We start from the raw sequence: 26,494 nt of genomic DNA, 5'->3' as shown, positions 1-26,494 counted from the left end.
TTTTTTTATTTTCTGTCCTTTCCAATTTTGTTAATTTAATTCAACTTCTGTGTATGGTGTTGCTCTCTTTCCAGTTCACGTCTGTATGTTTTTGGCCATTTGCTATTGCTCTTGGATGCCTGTGCTGAGTTGAAGAGTGTCCCCCAAAATTCATGTCCACCTAGCACCCGTGAATGTTTGGAAATAGGTTGTTTGTAGATGTGATGACATTAAGATGAGGTCCTTCTTGACTAGGATGGGCCCTGATCCAATGCCTGGTGTCTTTATAAGAAGAGGGACATCTGGACACAGACACACAGAGGAAAACTCCATGTGAAGACAGAGGCAGAGACTGGAGTGATAAGACTACAAGCCCAGGAGTGCCATGGATGGCCAGCAATCACCAGGCTCTAGGACAGAGGCATGGGACAGACTCTCCGCCAGGCCCTCCAGGAGGAGCCAGCTCTGCGGACATGGTGATTTCAGACTTCCAGCCTCCAGAACTGGGAGAGGACACGTTTCTGTTGCTTTAAGCCACGCAATTTGTATAATTTGTTACAGCAGCCCTAAGAAAACAATACAGTGATTTAATTGATATCTATAGCATCTAGGTACAGTTTTCAATAAGAAGATCAGAATCCTATTTCTGAAATCATTCTTTTATTGCTCACACACACATATCTGCCATTTGCTGAATGTTTTCTAATTACAAGTCTAAGTTCTTATGCAATCAAATGTGACAAAATTCATGTCTTGTTCCAAAGAGTAAACTGGAAATTAATGAATGTTACATATTTAAACTTTCTTAGAAGGCTCAGATGATTAAAGCCAAAATTCTAAAGATAAAAAGATAGGTCTGTGCACTTTTTTCTCTTGGGCCCATCAGTGCGTGTTCCACATGGTTTCACGGAATTCTGGAAACTCCTGAAGGGGAGGTTTCTTTCCCAATATTTGGAGACGCGGCGGCTCACGAACTCGTGCAGTTGGATCTGTTTAAAAACTGTTCATACAGTCGGAGTGAATTGATGTCTACGAAAACCAATATTCCCATTTCCCACACTGTAACAAAAATAAATATACCCCAGACACCGCTAAGATGAAGCATTTACATCATGGATCACAAAGACAAAGTAATGAAAAGTATGCGACAATTTGTTAAATCTACAAAGAAGGTTAAAAGGTATATTTACATTTTGCTCCCTTTAAAACCAAACACTGAAACAACCACTTTATATGTTAGTAAATTTAACACATAAATTTTCATTAATTCAACAAGTATTTCTTCAGCACCTCTGTGTGTCAGCCCTCATTTCAAGTGGCATCAGCATTGATTTTTATCTGGGCATATCTATTGTTGTTATATAACATTAAGATGTTATTAATTTAGTTTAAAAAGTTCATCAAATAATAATAAAGGCCTCCCCGGTCCCATCTTATGAATATGGTTTAAAAACAAAAGGCTTACTTTTTCGCGGGTATAGTTTCAACACTATAAAATACAAAAAAAGGAGATACGATTATTTTTCTTTAATTACTATTACAGCTCAAGAGCTGCATCCCCCACATTTTTACTCTAACGCGGGTGCTGACTGCAAATTCAGGAGAAACACTGAGAAATACTGGAGAAGGAGGTGAGTGAAGTAAAAACGAGGCAAGCAAGTCACCAGACAGAGCGAAGGGCAGACTACAGAGCCCAAAGGAAAACTAGTCAAAGAGTTATAAAGTAAAGTGCCAAGTCCCCGAGACAGAGGAGCTGCAAACAAGAAATAAGAAGGCTGGTTAAGGAAGCTGAGGAGATTAAGCAAGAGGAAAAACATAGTTAAGACGGGCATAAGAAATTCGCTATAAAGAAAACACCTGAACAGGAGTGACCCACTAGTTAAAAAAAAATCCAGCTCATCAGAGCTCGTCTTCAGCAGCTCTTGGAAGGCAGCACCACTGAGAAAATGATGCCCAGCCTCTCAGCCTCTCTGGAAACTCGTCTACTTACTCATCATACACGTCCTCTGAGTCCATTCGACGATAGTACTTGGCCAACTTGACAGCAAAAATGATCGCCGGCAGTAAAAATATGGTAGCTTTTCCTATGCCAAACCAAAACAAATTCTAGGGGAAAAAAGAAAATCGGGAGGATTAAATGCTTGAAGATGGAGAACGGAAAACAACAGTTGCTTGCAGGAAATAATTTTGTTTTGCTGTTTTTCCAATGACTTCTAATTTTGTTTACTGAAACCATTTGTGAACTTCATATGAACAGCCACTGTGTGAAGTGCTACCTATTATTATAATTCACTAAATCTTTATAAAAACCTTGCAGAGATCCTATTATTATATTTATTTTACAAATGAGGAAGAGAGGCAGCAGGTAGTGAAGAAGGGTCCACATCTAGGACTTTCCAAAACAACCTCGAGCCCCCCACTAGATGGCCTTTCTTTGCTGCCAACTACAGGGCACGGATGGCCAGCAGGCCTGAGCCCAAATCCCTTTGATGAGTTGTTTTGATGTTAGAGTGAACACTGAATCTTCCTGGCTTTGCTCTGCTTGAACAGTGAGACTGCAGCCTCCCCAGCCCAGAAGCTTACTGAGTGAATAAGACAGAAGCAACGCCCAGTGTATACTGGGCTCTCAACAACCGTGCCACGTTTAATTTAACCAGTCTTCAAGGTAGATCATAGGCTGAACCCAACGCTGTTTTGTCTAAAAAGCAATGTTAAAGTATTTTTTTAAACAGTTGCCAACATTTGCAAGTCAGATTTCACATAGAAACCTGGATTTACGTCTTTTCCTGAAAAGTCTGAAGTTCCATCGCACAATGCTGAGCCCTCGTTCCCACAAGGCCACGTCAGTTGCAGCTCAGTGGGGGTTCTTCCTTCAAGAGGGTCCTCAGTCTGCCACAGGCCACATCACTAGCTTTTGCAGGGGTGACATCCAATATTCTTTAACCTTACTCACCAGTCAGAACAGACACAGCTGCGTACAAGCAGCATGACCCCGTGATACTGGACAGCAGCCAGCATCTCACCCTTGGCCTGCTTTGTAGATCTACAACCTGCCAGTTCCCGCAGAAGTTCAAGTCCGTGACCCCTACCTTAGGATAATGCTGTAAGTAACACTAGAGCGGGCCTCTGCACCCCACGGTGAGGCAGAAGGCAGCTGGAATATAACAACCACTGCCCAGACCTCACGGCTCCACCACTGCATTTCTGCTTTGCTCCTGGCCCAGCTTAGTGCTGAATGGCAGTGGCACCTCTTGGCCCAGAATTTACAGTAAATTTGTGCTCCTTTCCCCCCACATTCTTTCATTGGTAGATTTCTGTGCTTTCAACCTTGGTTTGAGAGGCTTTATAGCTTTATGACAACTGTATGCTTTTACTGGAAGCTATCTCAATCCTTTGGGGAACAATCAAGATAGAAGAGAACAAGTTAGTCGGCCTGGGGTCTGTTCTGCTGTTGAAGTCATTGCCCAGAGCTCTTTCTTACTATTTAAACCACCTACTATAAAGCTCCAGCCTACAATCTTCCTGAGCAGCCTCCAGGCCATTCCTCCCTTGGTCCCTGGTTATTTGTGGAGAGGCATCTGGTAATTGGGTGGTTTTATTGGCTGGGGGGTGGGCAGTGAAGACTGGATGCAAGGGGATCAATTCAGAATCAACCAGGCTAACCTAGGACTTCCCTAAGGAGGGCTTCAACCAAAGCCCTCAGCAGGGGCTCCATGCAGAAGGGGTAAGGGGTTAGAAGAGGAGGGAAGCAGCCAGGAAGCCAAGGCTTGGGGTCTGCATGGCTGGGAAAGTGGCAAGATTGTTTCCATTCTGGTACAAAAGTCCATCCAGCAAACAAATGGACATGAGGACGTGGGACAGGGAGATGGATGGATAGAGCAATACAGATGTGCTGCGATAACTATCTGATCATCCTTCATTCATTCAGTTGCCTGTGCCAGGCAATATGCCAGATGATAGTGAAGCAACAGTGAACACACGGGCTCTGTGCTCATGGAGTTTAGAGTCTAGTGTGTGTTGTGGGGAACCACACAAATGTGCCATTCGAACATCAATAACATCTCTAAAGGAAAAGCATTGAGTTCTCTGGGAATGTAGAAAAGGGAGCCCAGACCAGCTGGGAAGATCAGAAAAGCCTTCCTGTAAAAAAAGATATCTTTGAGCTAAGACCTGAAAACTGAACAATGGCCAATAATAGCGAACATTTACTGAGTTATGTTAATGTACCAGGAATGGTGTAAGAGCTTTACAGGTAGTTTCTCACTGAACCATCAAAAACAATCCCATTTAGGGGAAGAAGCTCAGAAAAGTTCAATAATTGTTCAAAGTCACAGAGTTCAGAAAATGTAGAAGTGGAATTTGAATTCAGAGTCTGTGTTCTCAACCGTTACATTACAAGACCTAGAGGCGTGACCCAGGTGGGGTATGAGTGTGGAGGGGAAGAATGAGAGAGAGAGAAAGAGAAAGAGCACATGTCCGGAATAGAGCTGAGGAAGAAAATCGACTAATTGGAAATTACCATCCCAACGGTAACATCTCAAAGGGCTTTTAAATCAAAAATTAAATTGTTTGCTGTAGCTTTGGGGTTATATAGATATATACTTGCACTAAGAATCCTTTTGAATATTGGCAATCTGCACACCAAGGACTGGTCCTTTCCAACTGTTCTGGACCAATAGGAGTTTTCTTCATGACAGTCTCCTGACTTGCCAATATAATTCCAGTAAGGAATGAAGACATGCGCCTGCACCTGGGTCTTTGATTTTCTAGTCTATTAGGTATCAAAACACATTCATCTACATTTTATTTTGGATCTTGGATTCTATAACCATAACAGACTAAAGCAGAAAACTATTTTACATTACAGTGTGCACTACAATCTGGAAAAAAAAATTAAAGACGATGAGTTTATTGTGTCTCCTTATTTTGAAAGATGAAATTCTTACCACAGGGTCAGTAATGTAGCTACACAGAAAGACGTCAACAGCAGAATCCAAAGCAGTGGCCACGGGTTTGCAGGCTGCCATGTGCTCAGTGATCTATGGGGGTAAGAAACAGGCAAACTTTGGCTGAACCAAACCCACAAAAATCCACAAGAATTAGACATGCCGTTTACCTTTGGCCCATTTTCACAAAACGGATCTCCATGCCGTCTAAGATAGGAGCTGAGAGCTGATTTCTATGGATGAGTTCTACCATGTATAAGAGTATCTACTTGAAAGCAAGACCCTGATTCTCTCTGAGCCTCCATTTCCAGTTCCCTTGTTTGTTACCTGGAACAACAGGACCCATCCTTCTAGACTCCTGAGATAATGAAAAAGTACATGTGTCCGGCACGGTCTCAGTCTGAATGTCTTACCTAACCCCTTTGTGATCTGACAATGTGGAGTGAGTTAACTAATGAGTGTACATTTTAGAACAAAAATTGGCAAACTTTTTCTATGAAGGGCCAAGAGTAAATATCTTAGACTTTGCAGGCCAGACTGAGACACGTCTGTCACACCTGCTCAACTCTGCCCTGGTGGGATGAACACACCCATAGATGATATAAACAACAGGTGAGGTTGTGTGCCAATAAAGTTTTATTTAAAAAAACAGCAGTACATGTTGACCTCATTTTAGAAAACAGAAAACACTGTACTCATTAATGAGGTGAGAATAAACAAATGATCCAATCCCACCGACGTAAGAAAGCTATCTTCATTCATTCAAGAACGCACTGGAGTACGTACGATAAGATAGATGCTGGCTTTCCTGGGCAGGGCTGTGTCTTATTTCTTTTCCTTCATTAGCTGGCTCACCTTCCCCTTTTCTTCCACCTATACCTTACAAGGCAACCCGTGTTAAGAACCTTATGTTTCTCTAAGCTCAAACAGCCCTATGTACTCTCCTCATAGGCTTTTCCACTGTAAGTTTCACAAAAAGTGGGGCAGGGCTCATATTCTGTACGTTTTCCTGCATGTTGCTTTTCTTGCTCATTTATACCCTGTGAAAATCTCTCTAAGTCCTGTGGTGTAGCTCTGATCCATTTTTCACAAACGGCCCCCTAATATTCCCATGGTGCGGCTCCTGTATGACTTTACCACTCCTATCCAGACTGGCTTTGGTTCCAGGGTGTTTGTTTCGTATTCTGGGTATGACTGTGACTAAAATGTGGTCCCTTGGTCTACAGTGGGGATGACTCACAGTGGTAATGGTGGCGATGATGATAACATATTCTTCTGCCACTACTCACTTGTGTATGTACTTCTCATGCCAGCCCTGAGAAGACCCTGAGATCTTCACATCTGGGGGCTGGGAGGAGGGGTCAGCACAGACATGAGAAAGCTGGATCTTGAAGGATAAACAGGCACATGGCCCACATGGTGGGGACTGGAGGAGGATATGACACACAGAGGGGATCACACGGAGAAATGTAAGTTTCAAGAATTCAAGCAGTTGAGTGTGGCTGGAATACGGGGTGGAGCAGAAAAGAGGGAGGAGATGGCCAGGCAGCTTGGGCTCACGTGGTGAAGATCAGGATACAGGAATAGGATTGGAGAAGCTCATGGCTGCTCAGGGGTAGCCTAAATTTTCCTGAGTCACTAGACTTCTCAAAGCCCATCTTGGCTAGCAGCACCCACCCAAGTAACTGAGGTGCAAGCATCCCCTGCAATGGAATAGTCCTCAGGGAGCAGCCAGCCCAGAGCCCAAGATGAGAAAAGGCATTTTTCAAGACACCGTAATTCTCTGTAAGCCGGTGCTAAGAGCGAGGTGCTGCCTTACAACCACAGTGAACTTTGCTCTGCTCCTCCATTTACTCTCCTGATACATTTGTGGAGACCCCACTGTTATGGACTGAATTGTGTCCCCCAAAAGTTCATATGTTAAAGTCCTAACCCCAGTACCTCAGAATGTGGCCATATTTGGAGATAGGGTCTTTGAAGAGGCAATTCAGTTAAAATGAGGTCATTAAGGTGTGACCTAATCCAAGACGACTGGTCTTTATATAAAAGAAGAGGAAATTTGGACACAGACACCTACAGAGGGAAGACGTGTGAAAACACAAGGGAAGGCGGCCATCTACAAGCCAAGAAGAGAGGCCTCAGAAGAAACCAACCCTGCTGACACCTTGATCTCAGACTTCCAGCCTTCGGAACTGGGAGAAAACAAATTTCTGTTGTTTAAGCTACTGCTACTTGACTAACACTGCAAGAATGCAGCAGGTTCCATGCTGTCCAGGGCACGTACCAACCACAACAGCAAATGCACCCAAACAGGGAGCTCCTGGCTCCCTGGGGGAGACACGGTCAAGTGTGGCAAGAATCCCTACGATGAAAGCAGGCCAAGGGGGCTGGGGGAGACACAAGGGGCATGTTCTCCAACCTGGTGGGCACCCTGGGAAGCCACCCAGCATGGACGACACTTGTGCTGAGTCTTATGGCACCTCCCCTCATGGTCCCCACATTCAAGGTTCTTTTACTTATCTCCTACCGAATTACCAGGGATTTAATTTTATTTCCTCCTTATTTTATCCTAGAAAATGACTATCTGAACACATGATCCCTTATGTTTATAAAAGATAAATAACTTACAGAGATCTTGACCCACTGCAGATAGTGTTCAAAGTATCCTATTATTGTATTCCCATACTTTTTCATTTCCTGGAAAGAAATCAAAGAGTAGTAAAACCATTAAAATGACTATATCTTATTCTATTTAATCATGTAGCTATGGCCACACATAGACTTACTGGCCTACTTATTTAAAAAAAGAAAGCTTACTTGAACAATAACAGAGGAAACATGCTTTATGAGGAAGTCCTGAGCAGAGTCCAAAGAGGAGAGGATATTGGTCACTCTCGCCTGGAAAACACAGCAACAAACATATGGTATTAAATGATAAAGGATTTCATGGGACAGTTTGCATATCGATGCCAGAACTGATAACACAGCCCCACACCACAGCTTGCTAGTTAAGAAGATGACAGACCAGACCAACCCTGTGAGGGCAGAGGAAAGCAGACGGGGACATATCAAGCACTTCCTCTGTGCCAGACACTGGGCCAGCTCCTTAGTCTGAATCACCTGGTCAGATACTCAAAGGCTGTAAGGAGGGTATTGTTAGGCCCCTTCACAGGTGAGGTAGCTGACTCTGCTTAAGGTCACCAAGCTGGGAAGCTAAGACCTGGGATTTACCCCTAGTTTTTTCACTCCAAAGTCCACACTCTCTGCACTGCCACACAAATAAGGACAAGGTCACTGCCAACCCATGTGGCAGCTTAGTGCAAATTAGAAATGGTGCCCCTTCTACCCAGAGACCTCAGGGCACACAGCCTGGCCAGTGGGTCACGGGCTGATTTCTGACCCCACTCGCCCCCGCGGCTGGCCCCTCGTGAAAGGCAATGCACAACAGCACGCTGGCACCCTGAGTGTCGAGGTGCAGAAGGATAGCAAAGGGCCTGCAGGCGGGCAACAGTCTGTCTCCAGGTTCCCCCGGCTGGGACACACACTTGTGAAACGCCAACCGCGACAAGAGGGAGAGAGATGGTCCCAGAGCAGAGGAAACCTAACAGTCTTCAGAGGAACTGAGTCAGGATCTCATTCACCAATGAAGCAGCAAGCTCAGTGTTGCCCAGGGCGTAGGAATGGACCCTAACTTAAGTTGCTCACAGCACCTAGGGAAAACAGTTAAGTGAGACGAGAATCCCTGTGAGGAAGGTGGGCAAGGGAGCTCAGAGAAGAGTAACGGGAGGAGCATGTAGGTTTCTGTTGTGGGGCTGACATCCAACACCTCTCTTGGGCAGTCTATACCACTCAATAAAGAAATAGTTTCTGAGTTCCCTGTTGGCATTGTGGGTACAAGATGAATACAACACAGCCTTGGAGCTCGGTTTCTGTTGTGGGAATGTTTGCAGCCCAAGGGAGGCCCCTGTGGTCGACTGTATTAGCTGTTCATGATGAATGGTAGCTTCCCAGACACAGTTTCCCAGGGCAGGAGGTGCATTTCCCCACCCCCACAATGATGGGCTTGGCTGTGTGACCTGCTGTTGCCTGCTGTGGCCAATGGAATGCAGATGAAATGGCAGTGTGTTGGTTCTAAGCAGTGGCTTAAAGGGCAACCCATGTTTCCATTCATCCTCTGAATTCCTGTCCTCCACGATGAGGATATGAGGCAGCCCAGACAGGAGCCTCTCCTTCAGGCTGGGTCTCTAGGTGGGAAGATAGGTGGAGACACCTACAGTCGGCCCAACAGGGAGAATCCAAGTTTGGGGTCAGAAGGCACTGCTGTTTGTCAGGCAGCACTATCTTAGTAATGGTGACTAATGGACCTTCTAAGCTTGCATCCGACACATCAAAACACAGCTTCCACCTGTGTGTCTAACAACGTGCCAAGATGAGGTCTGCACTTACAGAAATACTTGTAGGAAGGAAATAAGAAAAACCAGTTTGGCATTTAAAATGGATGGATAACTGAGACCTTTTTTTACTTAAAGTACCTGCAAAACCAACATCTCTGAAAGCCTGTGTGTGCTTTCATAATAAGACCCCGTGAGACGGAAAGAAAACAAATCCTCACCGGCAGTCCGCTGCTGTTGTGCTTAAGTTCCTGGATGGTTTTGTAGGCAGTGTTCTGGGGAACAAGCATACACAATACTTTCCATCTTGTTACATAAAGCAGCAAAGACCATGTGCCTCGTGTCCCTCCCTCCCCCAAGTCAGCCATCAAACCCGACTTTACTCTGTAATACTTCATTCCAGAAGAAACAGGCGCAAGTAACAGCGTGCACCTCATAGAGCTCTAGTATAAGAAACCTGAAGAAGAAAAGCAGAATTCGTATTCTAGAACTTCAAAGAGCAGCACATCATATGCAAGGTGGCCAGGAAACCCCCTCGAATCAGGTTTGCTCAAAGTGGCAGGCATTACGTACATAGGGGCTGCCCAACAAGAGAGGCTGACTCTGCCTGGTTTAGATCAGGGATTCATCATCTTTATTGGCAAGGGCCAAATAAATATTGGTAAGGGCCACTGAATATTTTAGGCTTTGTGAGCCATACTCCATCCCAACTACTAAACTTTGCCCTGGTAGCCAAAAGCAGCCACAGACCATCTGTAAATAAATGGGCCTGGCTATGTTTCAATAAAACTTTATTTATAAAAATAGCAACTGTCCAGATTTGGCCCACAGGCTGTGGTTTTTGGGGTAGTAGTGTGCTGTCCCCTGGTTTAGATTGTAGGTCACACGTACAGAACAACTTGCCCATTTGTAGACAGGTTGCCTCAGCTCTGAAAAGGCCAAGGACTCCTGTCTATTAAAAAAAGCATTTAAGGAATATGTGAAAACCAGCTTAAAATATTAACAAATATGATCTAGACATAAACAAGTATGGCAGAGGATTGTGATGAGCATAGCACACAAATTAAGAAAATTCAATAGGAGGACTTTGTGAAGACGCTAAAGAATTAGAATGTCAGGAGACAAAAAAGAGACAGAGGGATGGTGAAAACTAGTTCTGGAAGATTCCAGAGTCCACTTGGAGTCAAGTGAACAAATATGCTTCTCCAAATCAGAGCAAGCTGACTCTGTAACCTGGTTTCCACACAGTCTTCCTCTTAGAACTGCGAACATGCCCCCTACACAAGCACAATAATAATTCCTCCTCTCTAGAGTCCCTGGGAGGTCAGATCCTCCAGCTGCAGGAACCAGGTAAGAGCGAGGCGGGATCTGTTGCCACCATTTTAATGAGGAAACTGAAAGCCTGAAGACTTGGGAGAGGCAGAAGCAGGATCTGACATCAGGTCAGCCTGACTCCAGAGCTCCCATTTTTTTCTCTGCTACAAACAGCCCTGGAGACGTTCAGGAAAGAAGCCAGAAGGGGTAGGAAGTAAAAGAAAGGGGAAGTCAGACAACAGGATGGAAGAGAGGAGAAAGGAAACAATGCCTATCCCAACAGAGGACAGAGCCAAATGGAGGCAGGAAGAAAAGGACTTACCCTTGCCTTCACATATTTCTTGGCAGGGTTTGGAGGGAAAGCATTTGAGAATAAGTAAGAGTGAGTCCAGAACAAACACATCAGCACTTTAGCTAAGTGGGTGGCTTAGGGGCCTGTTAAACGTGACAAAACTAGAGCAAAGCAGGGGAGGCGGCCACAGAGTTAATCTAACTATTCACACTCTGATGGAAAAAGGCAAGGAAATAAGCAGAAAAGGAGTGAAGAAATTGAAAGTTTGTCTTCTTTAAAGCCAAGCTACTATCATTTTATTTTTAAAGTAGTTCAGCTTCTTAGCCTGAGGCCAATGGGATTTGACCACTGAGGAATGCAAAGGTGTCATTAGGCTCCAGGAAAGCCAGCGAGGGAAAATGGATTTTGCTCAGGTCACCGGGAGATACCAGAGGTTGTTGATCATTACCATTGATTGTTCCAAAGGAATGACTTGGTCATGATAAATTGTTCGAATAGTTTCTGCAGTACTTTTCAAGGACTGTTTCAAGTTTCCTTGGGGCTAAGAAGAGAATAAAATAAAGAAAGATCAGCACCTTCTGTCCAGATGCTGGAGCACTCACTTTAGTCACAGGAACTCCCAGAAGGGCAGCCATGACATAAGCACGCAGCCCTCCTTGTACCATCAGGCTGTGGGCCTGGGGGTCGGCTGGGAGGGTCAGCACCAAAACACCCATTTCAAATCACAGAACCATGGACTCTCAGCAAGAACCCACTCACTAGCTGTTCCCAAGTGCCAGGGGCTGCACTCTCTCTCTCTCTTTCTCTCTCGCTTCACCATGAGAAAGCCACTGCAAGGTGATTTTACAGTGGCTATACCCCCATTTTACAAATGAGGAAACCAAGGCTCAAGTGAGAAATTTTTATTTAACCCACACTTAAATAGTGTTTAGTATATTAACATCTAACAATCCTATTGTCCCCATTTCACAGATGAGGAAACTAAGGCACAGAAGGGTGAAATATCTGGCCCAAGTTCCCACAGTTAGGAAATGGCTGAGTCAGGATGTAAATTCCAGTCTTCCTCCGGAGCCCAGCTTCCTCCTCACCAGGCTCTGCTGTTCTTGAAAGGGACCAGTTACAGCCATTTCGTTGCCAGCCAGCCGAGGAGCTGATGAAGGGGAAGCTTATGGGGCTTAGACGAGGTCTCTGCCTTCCCTTATGCACTGGTTATTGGCGATGCAAAGCACCAAACGGACTCTCCCTCCCGCGCCCTCAGCTACCATTCCCTGCACTGCAAGAAAAGTGTGTGCACGTGTGTTTGGCAGTTGGGGGTCGACGGGGTGAAAGCAGATCCGGCTAAAGCAGGGAGGGCACCAGCGCCCAGAGCAGACGCTGGGAACAGCCGCGTGCACCCTGAAGCCGCCTGCAAACATTCACATGCTCACAGACATTGGGCCACGTGGCAATGGCTCTGGATGGGAACTTCTAACATGCACAAGAGGCGTTTTTAAACAAGCGGTGACTTGTGGTGTAAGGAACCTCTTCCGCAGCTTCCCTGAGGACGGTATTGACATTCGACATCTATGATTTAATGGAACTGTTTGAACTCACCAAATCATTGGCTTTTGCTTCCAGGTTATCTGCAAATAATGAAAGATTTAGTTCTCCGGGAGTTTTATTCACCTACAAAAGAGGTGAAAAAAACTGTGTTATGCATATGGGATTTTTCAACCTTAACAACATCTAATAGGCAACAGAGTGAACCTGGGCCACCAGCATAAAGTAAACTCTTCCATAGGTGACAACATCTACGTTCTCTTTTATACATATAAAGCCATATTACTTTCATTTAACCATATTCTTCAATCGTAAAGAGAAATGAAATACTGATACAGGCAACAACATCGATGAATCTCAAAGACTTTAGGCTCCATGAGCGGGACCAGTTAAGGCCATCAGACACAAAAGGTTCTCTACTGTGTGATTCCACGCACATGAAATATCCAGAAAAGGTAAATTTGTAAAAAAAGAACACAGGCTGGTGATTGCCAGAAGCTGGGAGGGGGGAACGGGGAGCAAATGCTTGATGGGGATGGGACTCTCTTTTGGGGTAATGAAGATTTGGAACTAGAGAAAGGTGGTAGCTGTGCAACATCGTGATTATGCTAAATGCTAGTGAATTGTTCACTTTAACCCAGTTAATTTTATGTTACGTGACTCTTACCTCAGTAAAAAAAGAAAGGAAAAACACATATCCCATGCTCTAGTTTCCCCCAAAAGATCACGCACAAATACATGGATCATACCGCAGCCAAGTAGGCATCATAATCTATTTTGTCTATTCCTGAAGAATTGAAATCCAGAAGGTGTTTCCTTCCTGCCTCATCCAGCAGAACAACATTGTCAATATTTACTTGCATGTTTTCAAAATCATTGATTATGTTTCCGGTATACTGTGTGACAAAAAAAAAAAGTTATAAATAAGTTCAATCTTTTCCAAGAATGTCACATGCTTAATGCTTTTAAAGAGTAATAAAATTACACAGGACAAAAAAACCCCACACACATTTGACATTTGACTGGCATTCCTTCCTGGTGCTCTTCTCTCCCCTGCGTTCCTTCCCTGCCTCCCTGCCTCCTTCCTTACGCCCCGTGCCAAGGACCAAGAGAGGAGGTGGGATGCAAAGCAAAATGACACTGCATCTCCACCCTCCAAGGCCTCAAAGGGAAGAGGCAGTGTCATAATCAAGGCACGTGAACTGCATCAGGACCCCAGGGGAGGGGGAGAGCCTTCTAAAGCAGGGGACGTGGGAGGGCAACAGAGAGGAGGGGGCTTCTGAGTGAGTCTTGACAAACAGAGATGCTGAAATGGGCTGGGCAGGCTGCATCCCAGGGGAAGGAGGTGGTGCACACAGACTTGGGTAGTAGGGAGACTGGAGATCATGGGAACATGGTTGATGACTTGCGGTTGTCCTGAAAGCAGGCAGTAGTTTCAGGCAGTGTGTGGTGCTCTCCAACTCTACTCATCACAGTGCACAGCAAAAATGATACATGGCATGTTGGGCAAATGACTAGAGGGCATCTGTTTAGGGCTTGGTTACAAAACTAGATTTTATTTACATATACATACAAGGAATAGTTAGGGAAGATAATCAATACCAAATTTGTATATAGCTTTCAAATAATCTCTCCACATTAGAAAACCATCAGGCCATTATGGTCTCATGGTACCTCAGGAAGCCTGCAGAGATGCCTCAGTGGGCTAGTGGTAGGGTTTGGGTAGCAACCTCTTCCCTTGGTATCCCTTGGAATCTGCCTCCATTTTGGAAGCCTACAAGAAAGAAGTCTCCTTAGATTCTTTCCTACACAGCTGAGAAGACCAGAAGCCCTAGAGGCATGGGGCAGTGGGGGCAGCCCAGCAGAGACAGGCACCCTGGGCCTGGGCAGCTCAAACTCTCTTGCTCCTTCTTCTGGCCAATGCCCTCTGGAGTGGGCTCTCCTCAGAGTCTTAAGACTCAAGACTTGGGGGTGGGCTCAGGCAAAAGATGAGGGGAGGTCATTCCATTCCATCCACTTCCACCCTTGTTGCCATGCTGTCTCTTGTCAAGTGCCCACAGAGCCCTCCAGAGCCCCTCCTGGAGCCCCGGGCCCAGCCGTGATTCATAAAGAGTGACGATTGTATGGGCCATAGTTCTTGGTGCCTCATTCCCTCTTTAGGGACCTGACAGAGAAAAGCAGCTGGTCTCGGAGAGCCAATACCCCTGGGAAACAGGTGGGTTGTTCCTCTAGGAACATCGACACTCAGTGAGATAAAGCCTTTCCCTGTGAGTGTCTGCAGAGAGGCCCCTGCAGAAGCTCTTGCGTAATCTGCGAGAGAAACTCAGGCCCCAAGACAGACAACTGGTTGGGAGGTGACGAAAATGTTCTGGAATTAGATAGAGCTGAGGGTTGCACAACCTTGTGAATGTACTAAACGTCACTTTAAAACGGTTAATTTTATCTTATGTGAATTTCACCTCAATAAAAAAAACAAAGATAACTGGATTTAGTAAAGAAATATGTGAATGTCATGATTGGTTCTAATTACTTACGTCTTGAATGTTGAGATGTTCACTGATATTGTAGCTGTTCTCTAGCTTAAGTGTGGCATAAATGCCTTTGTTTTCTTTGCAATCCCTATAGGAATAAACAGAGAAATCACGATGCAGAAAGGCAGCTGTGGTTCCCTCTGTCCACTGCTATGGACGGAGAGAGACGTTCAGTGTTTCTCTTTGTTCAATCTGTGCACATAGGAGCAGCTGCTGGTGTCAACACAGTAGGAAGTCCCCAGTGGCCACACAAATCCCCCCAGTGCCCACCATTCTTGATGTCATTCCCACTTACAAATGCCCCATTTTTGGAACAGATACAATAGGATTGGTAAATACGTCTTTCTGTCTGTCTCCTCTGCATGCCTTCCAGTGTTGTGAGGGACCGCAAGGTTACATCTTGGGAAGAAGTAAGTTCCCATTAAAAAATCTCCAAAACAACGCTTGCTAGAATGAGGTGTATTACAAAGCATATCACGGACTTTATTCAAAGATTCTATCAAGCCCCCGCCAGACCTTCTCCCTTCACATTTCCAGGGTGGAGCTTCACTTACTAAACACGTGGTTGGATATATACGCTAATGGCAGGATGGAATAGGAAGGGGCTGTGAACACCCAGGCAGTCAGCACACTTTGGCTATAAACCTAACTGGGCCTCACCAATCCGTGCTTCCGTAAAATGTGAAAAAGGCCTCCTCAACTGAGCTAAGAAGAGTCGGCCTCATCTGATGGATATCCCTGCCACCAAGACAGCCACTTCCTGGGGGCATCCCTGCCTTGTCCAGCAACCAGAGCTCTCCGATCCGGAGGGATGCCTGGGGGAGGCAACATTCCCATATCCCTAGGAGGTGTGATACTCCTCTCAGGGAACCCCAAGTAGGTTGGTGTTGCTGGGACAGAGAGCTTGACACACTAATAAACAGAGGAAAGACTGGGGAGTTCTGCAGGAGCCAAAATCACAAAGAGCTGGCAGGCCAGGCCAAGAAGCTTGGTCCCGTCCTCTCAGCCTAGGGATGGTTTAATCGGCACAGAAACTCCAATGGATTGATAGCACCGGCCTAGAACATACTGTTGAGAAGGATCCTAAGACTCCCTGGGCTAAGTAGAAGACCACACTGATTCCTAAGGTCTGGCATGAGGGCAAAGTAAGAGGGAGTGGACACGTGTGCCACTCATTTGCTGTCTCTGCCAGAGGTGATGGGGAGCCGTTGAAATGAAGGTTAAGTTACTATTATCATCATTCATATTGAAGAGAGAGGAAGTAGAACTGCCCAAGATCACAAAGCCCCCAGTGGTAGAGGCAGGACTAGAGCCCCGGGCAGCCTGACTGCACAGCCCGGACCTTTAGCTGCATTGCTATTTGCCTGGCTTTGATTTGGACACATCCACTGAATTCTTGTTATACGGCATTTACTTGGGGCGGGGCGATTCCTGAACAAGAGTTTTCACAGGGTCCTGTGAATGCACGTTAGCGTCACCTTAACCAATGAATCCTAGTGATTACTGGGCAGAGGGATTTTGAGACATTACCACTTCAAGGTCTAGAAGACTTTCAGGGGAAAGATTATCTTTTTGTTCTTATTTCTACTTTCTCTCGGATGAAACTAGAGAACAGCTTAATTCTGAAACTGGAAAATCTTATCATTAAGGTTAAAGATGCTTTGAAAGCAAAATTCTCATTCTGGAAAAACAACATTTGAAGTAGCAAAAAATGCATAATGCAATTATTTATACCTGTAAACTTGTTCAAAAGTGAGATTAATATCTGGTTTGTTAAATACCATGCCAGAGAGATAGAATTTCCAATTCTCATTGAGTAAATATGGTGTGTCCAAAACCTAGAACAAATAAAAAAAAATTTTTTTTAAAAAGTTTCATACTAGCATACATACACATAATAAAATGAATATTCTGTTAAATATATTTTGGAGGTTTTCTTATCATGATTTTCCTCATTGATTTTTCAACTTAAAACTAGAAAAGAATAGGGCAACTGGAATAAATCGATCAACCCCTGGGTAGCATCAATAGAAATTACTGAAATCACTTTTTTGGAGAATACTTCTTTTTAGTAAAACAAACATATTATAAATGGGAGAAGAATAGACAATTTGATTTAGAATAGCTAATAGAAAGCCATGAAGCAGTTGCCCCATCTCTTCACTATTTTTCTCTAGACAAAATGAGCTAAAACGAGCACATTCTCTGACGTCACATCATATATGAGGCCTAATTAGTGCCTGACCCATATATGCTTGAGGAGTGTAAATGGTTTCAAAATATCTTCTACTTTCTAAGAATTCCTTTTTAATGACTTAACACAGTACAGAAGGTAATGAAGTCTGGCTTGATGTATTATTTTTTATCAAGAGATCAAATGGAGATAATTTGACAAATTGATGCTCCCAATTTAATTTTCCCCAACCAACTGAATAATTAAAATACCGTGACAACAACTGGTTACTTTAGTAGTCATTCACTTGATTTCATAACAGATTGGAGGTGGAAAAATATATTCAATACAACAGGAAAATGGAAATATATTTTAAAAAATCAGAATCTGGAGAAAAACACTGGAAAGCCAGAGTGAAAAGACAGACACAGAGACTAAAAACTTCCTCGTTAATTAATGAAGCGAAACTGTGAACTGGTCCCATAGTGCCTGTAGTAGTTGGTTTTAGAGGGAATTAAATTTAATTCCTAACCATCTCATCAGATTTCCACTAGGGATGACCCTCTGCCACGAGGCATGTAATTTATCAGTCTTTTTCACTTCAAATTTAGGGCCTCAAACCATCTGTGTGGGCAACTGTCATCTGGGAAACTCTTTGAAATGCCAGAAATCTCCTGAAGTGTGAGAGGAACCTGGGAATTTATCTCCTGATGTTTTCAGCCACATTTGAGAATTACTGCAGAGGAGAATTCTATTCTTCCAACGTATTACAATCCATATTCACGAGTAGGCCTTAATTTCTGGTACTGCTTTCCTTGACATTCAAAAAATAAGAATACTACCTAAGTTTTTTGCTCTGACAGGTAGAAGGAATCTCAACATATTAAATAAAAACCAAACTGCTCATCTTTTTGCACAGCTCTTGAAGAAACCCGCAAGATATGGGAAATCGAAGTTTCTGCTCAAGCCCTTCCTTCATAGGCACAAAAATCATACTTACCTGGAATAACTTCCTGTTTTGGTAAGGTTCACAGACCAGTTTTTCCACATTTCCACCAACGACAAAAGTAACAACCACGATGGCCATCAATATCCAGCAAAACAGAAAACTTACTCCAACCCCGCTGGCAAAAAAAAATAGAAATAAAGTTAATAATTATACAAGGAATTATTCAATATTACCTGCCAGTACTTACAAACTCTACCAATTTAACATATAAAATGGACCTGTAGTTTCAGCTTTTTGCAGGTTAAACGGGCTAGCCTACCCAGGAGTGAAGATAGACGGTGGTGAGCGCTGTGATCTTTCAGTTCTAGGCACACATTTAGGAAATGCTTACGACTCAGTTCATGGGCTACCTGCAGCCCAGCACTGTGGTTCAGACATGAGTCACGGTTCAAACTCTAGAGTTAGTTGAGAGAACAAAGGCTTTCTGCAGAGAACACAGTGAGTGGGGAGGTTCTGACGCAGGAAGTAGACACTTGGGAGTCTGAAAGAGGCTAATATGGCTCTGCACCCACAGAGGTGGCCCAGAGTGACGTGAATGGCAGCTTGAGAGGCAGGGAGGGGTGTAATGGATGTGGCCTGGTGGATCCAGGGAGGGGAACCTATGGACAGACTTTAAGCTCAGGAGAAACACAACCCAATTTCTCTCTGAAGAACACTCTTGGCAGAGAGTGAAGGATGTGATGGACAGATGCCCACATGGATGGAGATACCGCTGAGGAAGCTGTTATCCGGCCAGGGATGGTGGCCTGATGTGGCTGGTGGTGGTAGAGAGAAGTTAGCAGATGAAAGAGATATGTCATAGGAGGCAGATGCAGTAGGATGTGGTGAGGAGTTTGCACTAGAGGTGAAGGAAAGGAAGGGGCCAAGGGTGACGCCAGAGCTGTCAGCAGGGACAGGGAACACTGATGCTCTGAAAGGGAAGAGAAAATGGGATTTTGGCCATGTCGCTGTAGAGGAATCAGCCACGTGTTTGGAGCACAGACATCTGGGCTACAGGCCTGCAATAGAGAATCAGCAGCTTAGAAATGATCACTGATCCCTGATCCCTGGGGCTGGGACTCGGGGCAGGAGCAGCCTAGGACTGGGCCTGGGGGACTGCACCATTTGAAGAACAGGGGGTGGAAGGCCAGTTGGCAAATGAGACCAAGATGAAGAATCAGAGAGGTAGGAAGGAAACCATAGGACGTGATGTCACTGAAGGGGAGACAAACGAGTGTTTGCAAATGGAGGGGTGGTCAGCTGCTCCAAACACTGCTGAGAGGACACATTTGAGAAGGACTAAAAAAAGTCCACCGCACTGGAGACACAGAGGTCACTGTTGACCTGAAAGAAGTGGAGGGACAGGAGAGTAAATCAAAGTGGAGCGGGTTGAGAAGTAAGTGGTGGATAAGAAAACAGAGGCAGCAAGCACAGATCTTGAGTCTGATGTGTCTGTGCAGAGAGGGGAGTCAGAGGGAAGAAGTGGGGTTGGTAGAGGTTTTCTATTTTCGTTTTTAAAGAGGGAAGAGAACAGAACATGTTTAGGTGTTGAGAAGAAAGTCTAGGAGAGGGGAAGAGAATGAAGACGCAGGAGAGAGAAAGGATGATCATTACATCCTCAGGACGGTGGGCAGGGATGGGATGGAGAACACAGCAGGTGGGTGGGACGGGCCTAGATGGGAGACCCCTCTGCACCTGGCATTGCTTGTGTGTGAATGCAGGGGCATTTGGGGGTTTGGTGACGGGAAGCTGTACAATGGCTGATGAAGGAGGTAAAGCCATCTGCTAAGAGAGGGGGGGAAATGAGGAGGAGGGATGGATCAGAGTGGAAAAAGCCACTGCAGATTAAAGGAAGGAAAGAACAAAGGAAGGAAAGAAGGAAAGAACTCACAAGGCTTTGGAAGGTCCATCTGAGGCGGAGAGGAGGGGGTCATACTTTCGTAGGGATACCAATGTGCCCAATTGTATGACTTTTCTCCAGCAGTGCTCAGTTGCCCAGATGTAGACACAAAGAGAGCAAACTCTGAAATCAAACTAGGTGGAACAGCCAAATCATCTACCATCACTGGTGCACACCAGGAATGATCCTCAGGAGTGTGTAGGCTGATGTTCTCGACAACAATAGCATCCCCTCCTAAGGGCATGATTCTCCCCAGTGCAAACACTCAAGGCATAATGACAAATATTTGCACAGCTCTGCTAAAATGGATAGCAAGATGTGTTCACTGGAGGGGCCCTCTGTCAGCCTGACCTTCTCTGACCTGCAAGGCTTTTGAGTTAGGGAGAGTATAAAGAAGAGGAACGCACGCAAGGGCTATGCCAGCCACCAGGGTTTTAACTATGTGCATGAGCGTGTGTGTGTGTGTGTGTGTGTGTGTATGCGCGCATGTATTAGAGTTATAAAAATAATCAAAGCCTATGATAGAACACTTCAAAACAACACCACTACTCTAAATAGCATGCTGTTAACCTTTCCAGCCCTTGTTTTCTAAATATGCATATATCTAGATAAGAGGTAGGCATTCAACTGCCCAGGGCCTGTTTTTGTAAGGTCACTGAGATAAGAATGGCTAATATGTTGTAAAGAAGGAGAAAGAGGAGAAACAGAATAAGAACACGAAAAACAAGAATGAGATGAAGGAGCCAAAGAAGAACAAGAATAATAATCCGCAACAAAGACTCTGTGGTCAGCAGAACCTGAAATATCTATTATCTGGACCTTTATAGAAAAAGATTGGCTGATCCTGGATCTACATGGTTAAAATAACCCATGCACAATTTTGAACCTTTGTCAAATGTATTATCATATAAACTTTCATCAATCCAGGATAGGCAACCTGGTTACCATTTCAGTGCCCACATGACCTTCCACTCCTCGGCAGCTGACATTTATGTCATTTCCAAGGCCTCACTGTTATCACTAAAACGGCACAAACACTTCTCTGCTCATGATGCTTTGTCCATAGTTTGCTTACTTATTTAAAATAGATTCCCTAAGATGGGAATGACTTGACCAAGGGGATTGGATTATGGCCTTTTGGGGCCCTGCAACAGCTTAACTGCTTTCTGAAATATCTAAGCCTCTGAAACTGACACAGGCCATATGCCAGTGTGCCCATTTCGTGACACATGCGGTGACACCAGGTATTAGTTATTCTTCAAAGATCTGCATAATCTGGACATTGTTTTCCAGAGCTAAAACTCAAAGTTTTGTAACAGGCTTCGGTATGAGAGATTGTTTTCTGACTGCCTTGGTTAGTCCACTTATCTCTGGGGAGACCCTCTATGTCCACACTGTAGCCCATTCAGCCCCTAAAATGCTCCCTGGACCCTCAGAAGACACAGGATCAGAGTGGCCCATGCTCTTGATCTGATAGTGTCACCGTTTTTGAAGTGTTTTGGTGGCAGCTGAACTAAATCTATTCTTTCTTGTTTCTACAAGCAAGTAAACAGTTTTAAAGAAGAAATTGCATTCTTCTAACCAGTCTGATTAGATTGACTACACTTGTAATCATTTTTCCCTTTACAACTATCCTATTGTTTACTGGCTGTCTCAAGAGCTGAAAAATTCTGCCAAGCACAGCAAAGCATGCCATGCAGAATGGTGGGCTTCAACCACACAGAAATGATAGCCACCCTCAGTCGCAGACCACCTGAGATGCACCTGACAGCATCTTATAGTTACCAACTTATTCCTACTGCTGAGATCAATCCCGTCACCCCTAAGCCATAGGTTTCCATGCAACTTTGTCGCTTACAGATTTCTTAATCTGAAGCAGAAGGGAGAATTACATCCCAACTGAAGGAGACTTCAGCCTCAATCAATTTGCTTCTTTTTTCTTTGAAGCTAGATATAACATTTTCTGGTTTCATCCCTAATAAAAGTGTGAGTAGAATTTTATGAAAGGCGTACCCTTTCAGAGCAATTTACGCCTCCCTGAAAGCAGTTAAAAAGACGCAATATATAAACTTACCATCAAAACACTGACAAAACAGCCAAGTATCAGGATTATTAAATTCTTAACACTAAACTACTTTTCTACCTGTGTGTGCATTTAAACAAAAAAGCAGAACAAATATACCCTTCCTTGTTGGTTTACTTTGTTCAGTTTAGGCATGTGGGCAAATAGGCTTTTCCATGGGTGGAGCTCTGTCCAATTTTGTCCAATTCTGGCAAACTCTCATGTCATTAGTTTTAAGGTTATTTTTAAGTCTCTGGTGCCCGCATTCATGTTAATAAAGACTTGTACTATACTGGATCCTAAAGGCTTATGGGAAAGGCCTTGGAATCACAGCTCATAAGAAGTTTGATTAATTATTGTAGTGACTCGATGTTTTAAAAAAGCAAGTTAATGCATGTCACGTGCTCGTCAGCTTCTCCTGGTCTGGTACAAGTGACATAAGTAGAGAAACGAGTGCATGTGGCTGAGATTTTGACTCTCCATTGCCAAAGGACTTGTTCCAAATCTTTACCATTGCCCTTGAGCCCCGTCACACTCTCTACTGTCGATTTTCAAATGGCTTATCGGAAAAGAGAATATCAACTTGAAACACACACAGCTTCCTCTCTGGGGAGCATTCAAAGCTTTTACCCCTGTGTCCTCGTTTACATTTCTGGCTCCATCTCCAGTCACACCCAGCTCATGCCCCCTCTGCCTTGTCACATCCTGGTAAAGTTTTTTTCAAAAATACGAACTTGGATATGAATGTCCTTGAAACAAGCACAGATGCTCCAGTCAACTACAGGCTTACCTTTTGCTGGTACTCACACCTGCTCTCATCACTAATTGAGGCTACTTGTCTAAATCCCAAGGGTGCTGGGTTGGCAATCTCTGTTCTAAACCAAGTTTCTAGAGTTTCAAAGTGAACAAGCTAGCTGACCATAAAGAGCAGTGTCTGATACCAGGTCAGTCCTCAGCAAGTATCTGGTGAATTAATGAATGGATGGATTGATGGATGGATGGATGGATGGATGTAGGGAAAAAACTATGGGAATCAAGAAAGCAAACCTGGAAATAATTCCCATGACAGCTGCTTTAAAGAGGAGCCCACCATATATACACAGTGTGTTTAAGCTTATCTGTCAAAGTGCAACTAATGTAGAGTTTTACTTTTTATGCTTGACGGATTTTCCCAAAACAAGGTAAATACAATCACCAAGACGCCTACACTGCTGGAACCCAGAGTGCTTGGCCAGAGGCCACAGGGTCCACGTGACACCAGAATCACCTGCTCTCCTCCTGCACTTCCACCCTGTACACGACAGAGAACAGCAAACACTCACACCATGAGGAAGACGCCTCCGGTGTTGGAGATGCAGCCTCGTCTGGTGGGGGTGGCATTCTGGTCATAGCCAAAGGTGCCACATAGTAAGCCCAGGTAAAAAAAAATCACGATGAGAGTCAGCAAACAGCAGGCAACCAAGCCACCCAGCCACCTGGTGAAGCAAGCACAGTGTTAGTACACATAAAAGAGGCGACACTGTCCTAACTCGAAAGCTGTCGGACCAGGGCTGGAGCAGCTGAGAGTGACACCTGCAATCGAACATCAGATTCCTCTGTGAACAAATTCCTTAGGGCGATACTGTCATGAAAAGAGCCCTTCCCACCCTAGTCCTCCAACCCAACCAACAAAAAACTTTAATTTTTATCTTGTTTGTGAAGCGCTCTTATCAATGTTCATGAAGCATTCCTTCCTTTCTTTGCTTTACTCCCATGGGGCTCAAAAGCAGGGCTCAACTTCTCCAAGGCTACTGATAAGAGTACCCCTTAGGACTTTTAAGTTCTTTCAAGGCTCCTGATGCTGTAAGAGCTTATCATAATGATGATGAGATATGGCTAGATCATGATAAGACAGCAGATAAAGAAACACCGAGTTATTTTCTCAGGTCTTTCTCTAAAATGTTTTGCAGTTCCTGGAATATTTAGGGCGCATGGTGTTCTTTATTGAACCAGAAACTCTCTACATGGCAAATGCTTTGAATATTTTAGAACTTTATAAGCATCCTAAATCAAATGCCTGCAGAATGCAAATCTCAATTTCGTAATGGTCCTGTGAGACATTTCAGGATAATGGATCCTCAATTAGGTCTTACTGGCATTCCCGGAATGTACAATGCCCTTTTCCAGCAGCCAAGGAACATTCAAGGGTAGAAATGCTTCCCAATCTTTAAAATACTAAAATATAAAGAATTTACTTCTGCGACAAAAGCCACCACTAAAGCTTTTCATTGAATTAAGAGCAATCTCAATAATTATAATAATAGCCAACCGCACCCATTCTGTGGCATTTTGTTCCAGATACTGGGGACACAAAATTAAATAAGCCATGGAACCTGGCCTCAGAAATCTTTTACAGTCAATGCACGCCTCATCTGCTTAGATTTCTTTTTAAAATAAGCTTATAGTCTCAGGGCAGGGTGAAGTGAAAGGAAGGGGGAACCGACTCGTAAGCAGATAATTGTACCATTCTTTCCATGTGTGAAACTCTGACCTCTAATGAGATTGGAAGTTCACTGAGAAAAGTTGGGTCTTATGTTTCTCCTGACACCTGCTGGTGTGGCCTAGCCCCATGGGGGGAAAGCAGCTTGTTGATTACAAGGCAATAATTGCTAGCCTAGGCAGACGAGGGTTGAAACCCACCTGTGCCGTGTTGCTGCTGGCCTTAAGTAAGTCACTTCACCTCCCTGAGCCTCAATTCCCTTGTCTATGAAACAGGGTTATAAACAGAACACAACCCAGGGGGTTTTTGTGAGTATCAGGCGAGATGCCTTGCGTAGAGCACTTGATGGGCACGCTGTAGCTGTTCCCGAATGCCAGCATTTGGACAATATTCTTTTCTTCGTTGGTTTATAAAATAAATATGTAGAGGTTGGTTCTTACAGAAAGAGCATCTGAGAAACCAGCAAATTTTTCGAAGAGCTCAGGTAAGCAGCTGTTGTTCCCAGCAGCTGCGGCCTCATTAGAAACTGCTGGTGGTGGCTTTGGCCCTGGGAGATGGTGGTGGACATCTCAGACAGAGTGCTGGGGAGGAAAGCACTTAGACTGGAGGTATTTAGAGGATCATGTGAGATGTGAGATGCACTCTGCCCTCTGAAAGCCTCAGCCCCATGGCCTCCTCTGGAACCGTTCTTACGGCCCATATCTATGGAGATTCTGGAGAATTTCATTCCTATATGGGTTTTTCTTATGCAAGAGCACAAGATAAATAATAAAATTATCCAAATGCCCTTCTTAGTTACTTCTAAGCTTTAAAATTCTCTTACATGCCTTAGACAACTATAACTAAGATTCTAGAAGCCACTAATAACATCAAAATTGCAAACTATTGAATATTTGTCTCAAGAACTTTCAGTCTTCAAATTAGAAAAAAAAAGATAGAATGCTTCATGAATTTATGTGCCATCCTTGTGCATGTTATTCTCTGTGTAGTTCTAATTTTAGTATATGTGCTGACAAAGCCAACACTTTAACTTTTTAAATAACGTAAACTACGGTTAACACCTACCAGGTTATGGCTTCTTTGTACAATTTGCTCTCATAAGATTATCCTGGTTCTAAATTCGAATTTTTACCCCACTCCATAGCAAGCACCACCCTCCCAGCTGAGCAGCTCAGAGGGGACTCTCACCTGTATGAATCATATTCTTCCAACGTGGGTAAACTGCGGTGGATGTAAGTTTCAGTGCTGTTAATGTAATCCATGAAATTTGACAGCTTATCCTGAATAGGAATCTGTTTGCTTATATTACCGATATTAGAACCAATGGAATTCAAGGTACTTTTGATACCTGAAAACAAAGATACCTCAGTTATGTATTTTCAAACCCAGAGGAAACAGAAACTTCGTTTTGGAACCTAACTGAAAAGTTTGAAGCACTTTAGTTTTTCCCATGTTATGTATGTATTTAAAATACAAAAAGGTTCTAGAACAAGCATGAATGTAGCCAAGACCATCAAAACGCAATCACTTAACAAAACAGCAAGCTATGAGTGCTGACTTTAATGATATGGTGCTGAAATCAAGCCAGAGTTTTCTTCTTTTACTTACTCCAGTAAAAAACAAAAAAACAAAAAAACAAAAAAACATGAGGTGATTGAAATGTATGGTATGCCTACCATGGGCCAGGCACTTTTACAAGGGTTAACTCATTTATTGCACTGAGGTAGATATTCTTAATCTCATTTTGCTAATAGTGACCCTGAGGCTCATAGCAGTTAAATTACTTGCCCCTAGGTCTCTTTTTCAGAAAGCACTAGAAACGGGATTTGAAACTCAGGTGTATCTAACTCTAAAGCTTCTGTGAAATGATTTTGGAAAGAAAAACTAATAATATAATAAT

The 26,494-nt window shown here is 44.0% G+C and overlaps 1 protein-coding gene and 1 pseudogene across 37 annotated transcripts in view; both read right to left on the bottom strand.

The window, feature by feature from the left end:
* Positions 1-622: 622 nt before the first annotated feature.
* PROM1 (prominin 1) overlaps positions 623-26,494 on the bottom strand; it is a 129,579-nt gene continuing 103,707 nt past the window's right edge. For 19 of the 37 annotated variants that reach the window (XM_070262614.1, XM_070262626.1, XM_070262615.1 and 16 more), the window contains 14 exons: positions 25,783-25,942; positions 23,438-23,590; positions 18,166-18,289; positions 16,727-16,830; positions 14,996-15,080; positions 13,211-13,357; positions 12,516-12,587; positions 11,371-11,463; positions 9,538-9,591; positions 7,743-7,823; positions 7,554-7,622; positions 4,926-5,018; positions 1,970-2,085; positions 623-979 (listed from right to left, as the gene is read on the bottom strand). In XM_070262614.1, the coding sequence (XP_070118715.1) occupies positions 973-979; positions 1,970-2,085; positions 4,926-5,018; positions 7,554-7,622; positions 7,743-7,823; positions 9,538-9,591; positions 11,371-11,463; positions 12,516-12,587; positions 13,211-13,357; positions 14,996-15,080; positions 16,727-16,830; positions 18,166-18,289; positions 23,438-23,590; positions 25,783-25,942 (1,358 nt within the window). In that variant the 3' untranslated portion in view covers positions 623-972. Of the gene's footprint in view, positions 980-1,444; positions 1,469-1,969; positions 2,086-4,925; positions 5,019-7,553; positions 7,623-7,742; positions 7,824-9,537; positions 9,592-11,370; positions 11,464-12,515; positions 12,588-13,210; positions 13,358-14,995; positions 15,081-16,726; positions 16,831-18,165; positions 18,290-23,437; positions 23,591-25,782; positions 25,943-26,494 lie in introns of all 37 variants that reach the window. The other 18 variants (XM_023638318.2, XM_014738778.3, XM_070262619.1 and 15 more) reach the window with 1 other exon arrangement.
* Positions 25,523-25,619, bottom strand: LOC111773046 (U6 spliceosomal RNA; annotated as a pseudogene).

This window comes from Equus caballus, chromosome 3, assembly GCF_041296265.1.
Source record: "Equus caballus isolate H_3958 breed thoroughbred chromosome 3, TB-T2T, whole genome shotgun sequence".
Taxonomy (NCBI): Eukaryota; Metazoa; Chordata; class Mammalia; order Perissodactyla; family Equidae; genus Equus; species Equus caballus.
The sequence above is the reverse complement of the archived record's forward strand: the minus strand, read 5'-3'. Positions and strand labels throughout refer to the sequence as shown.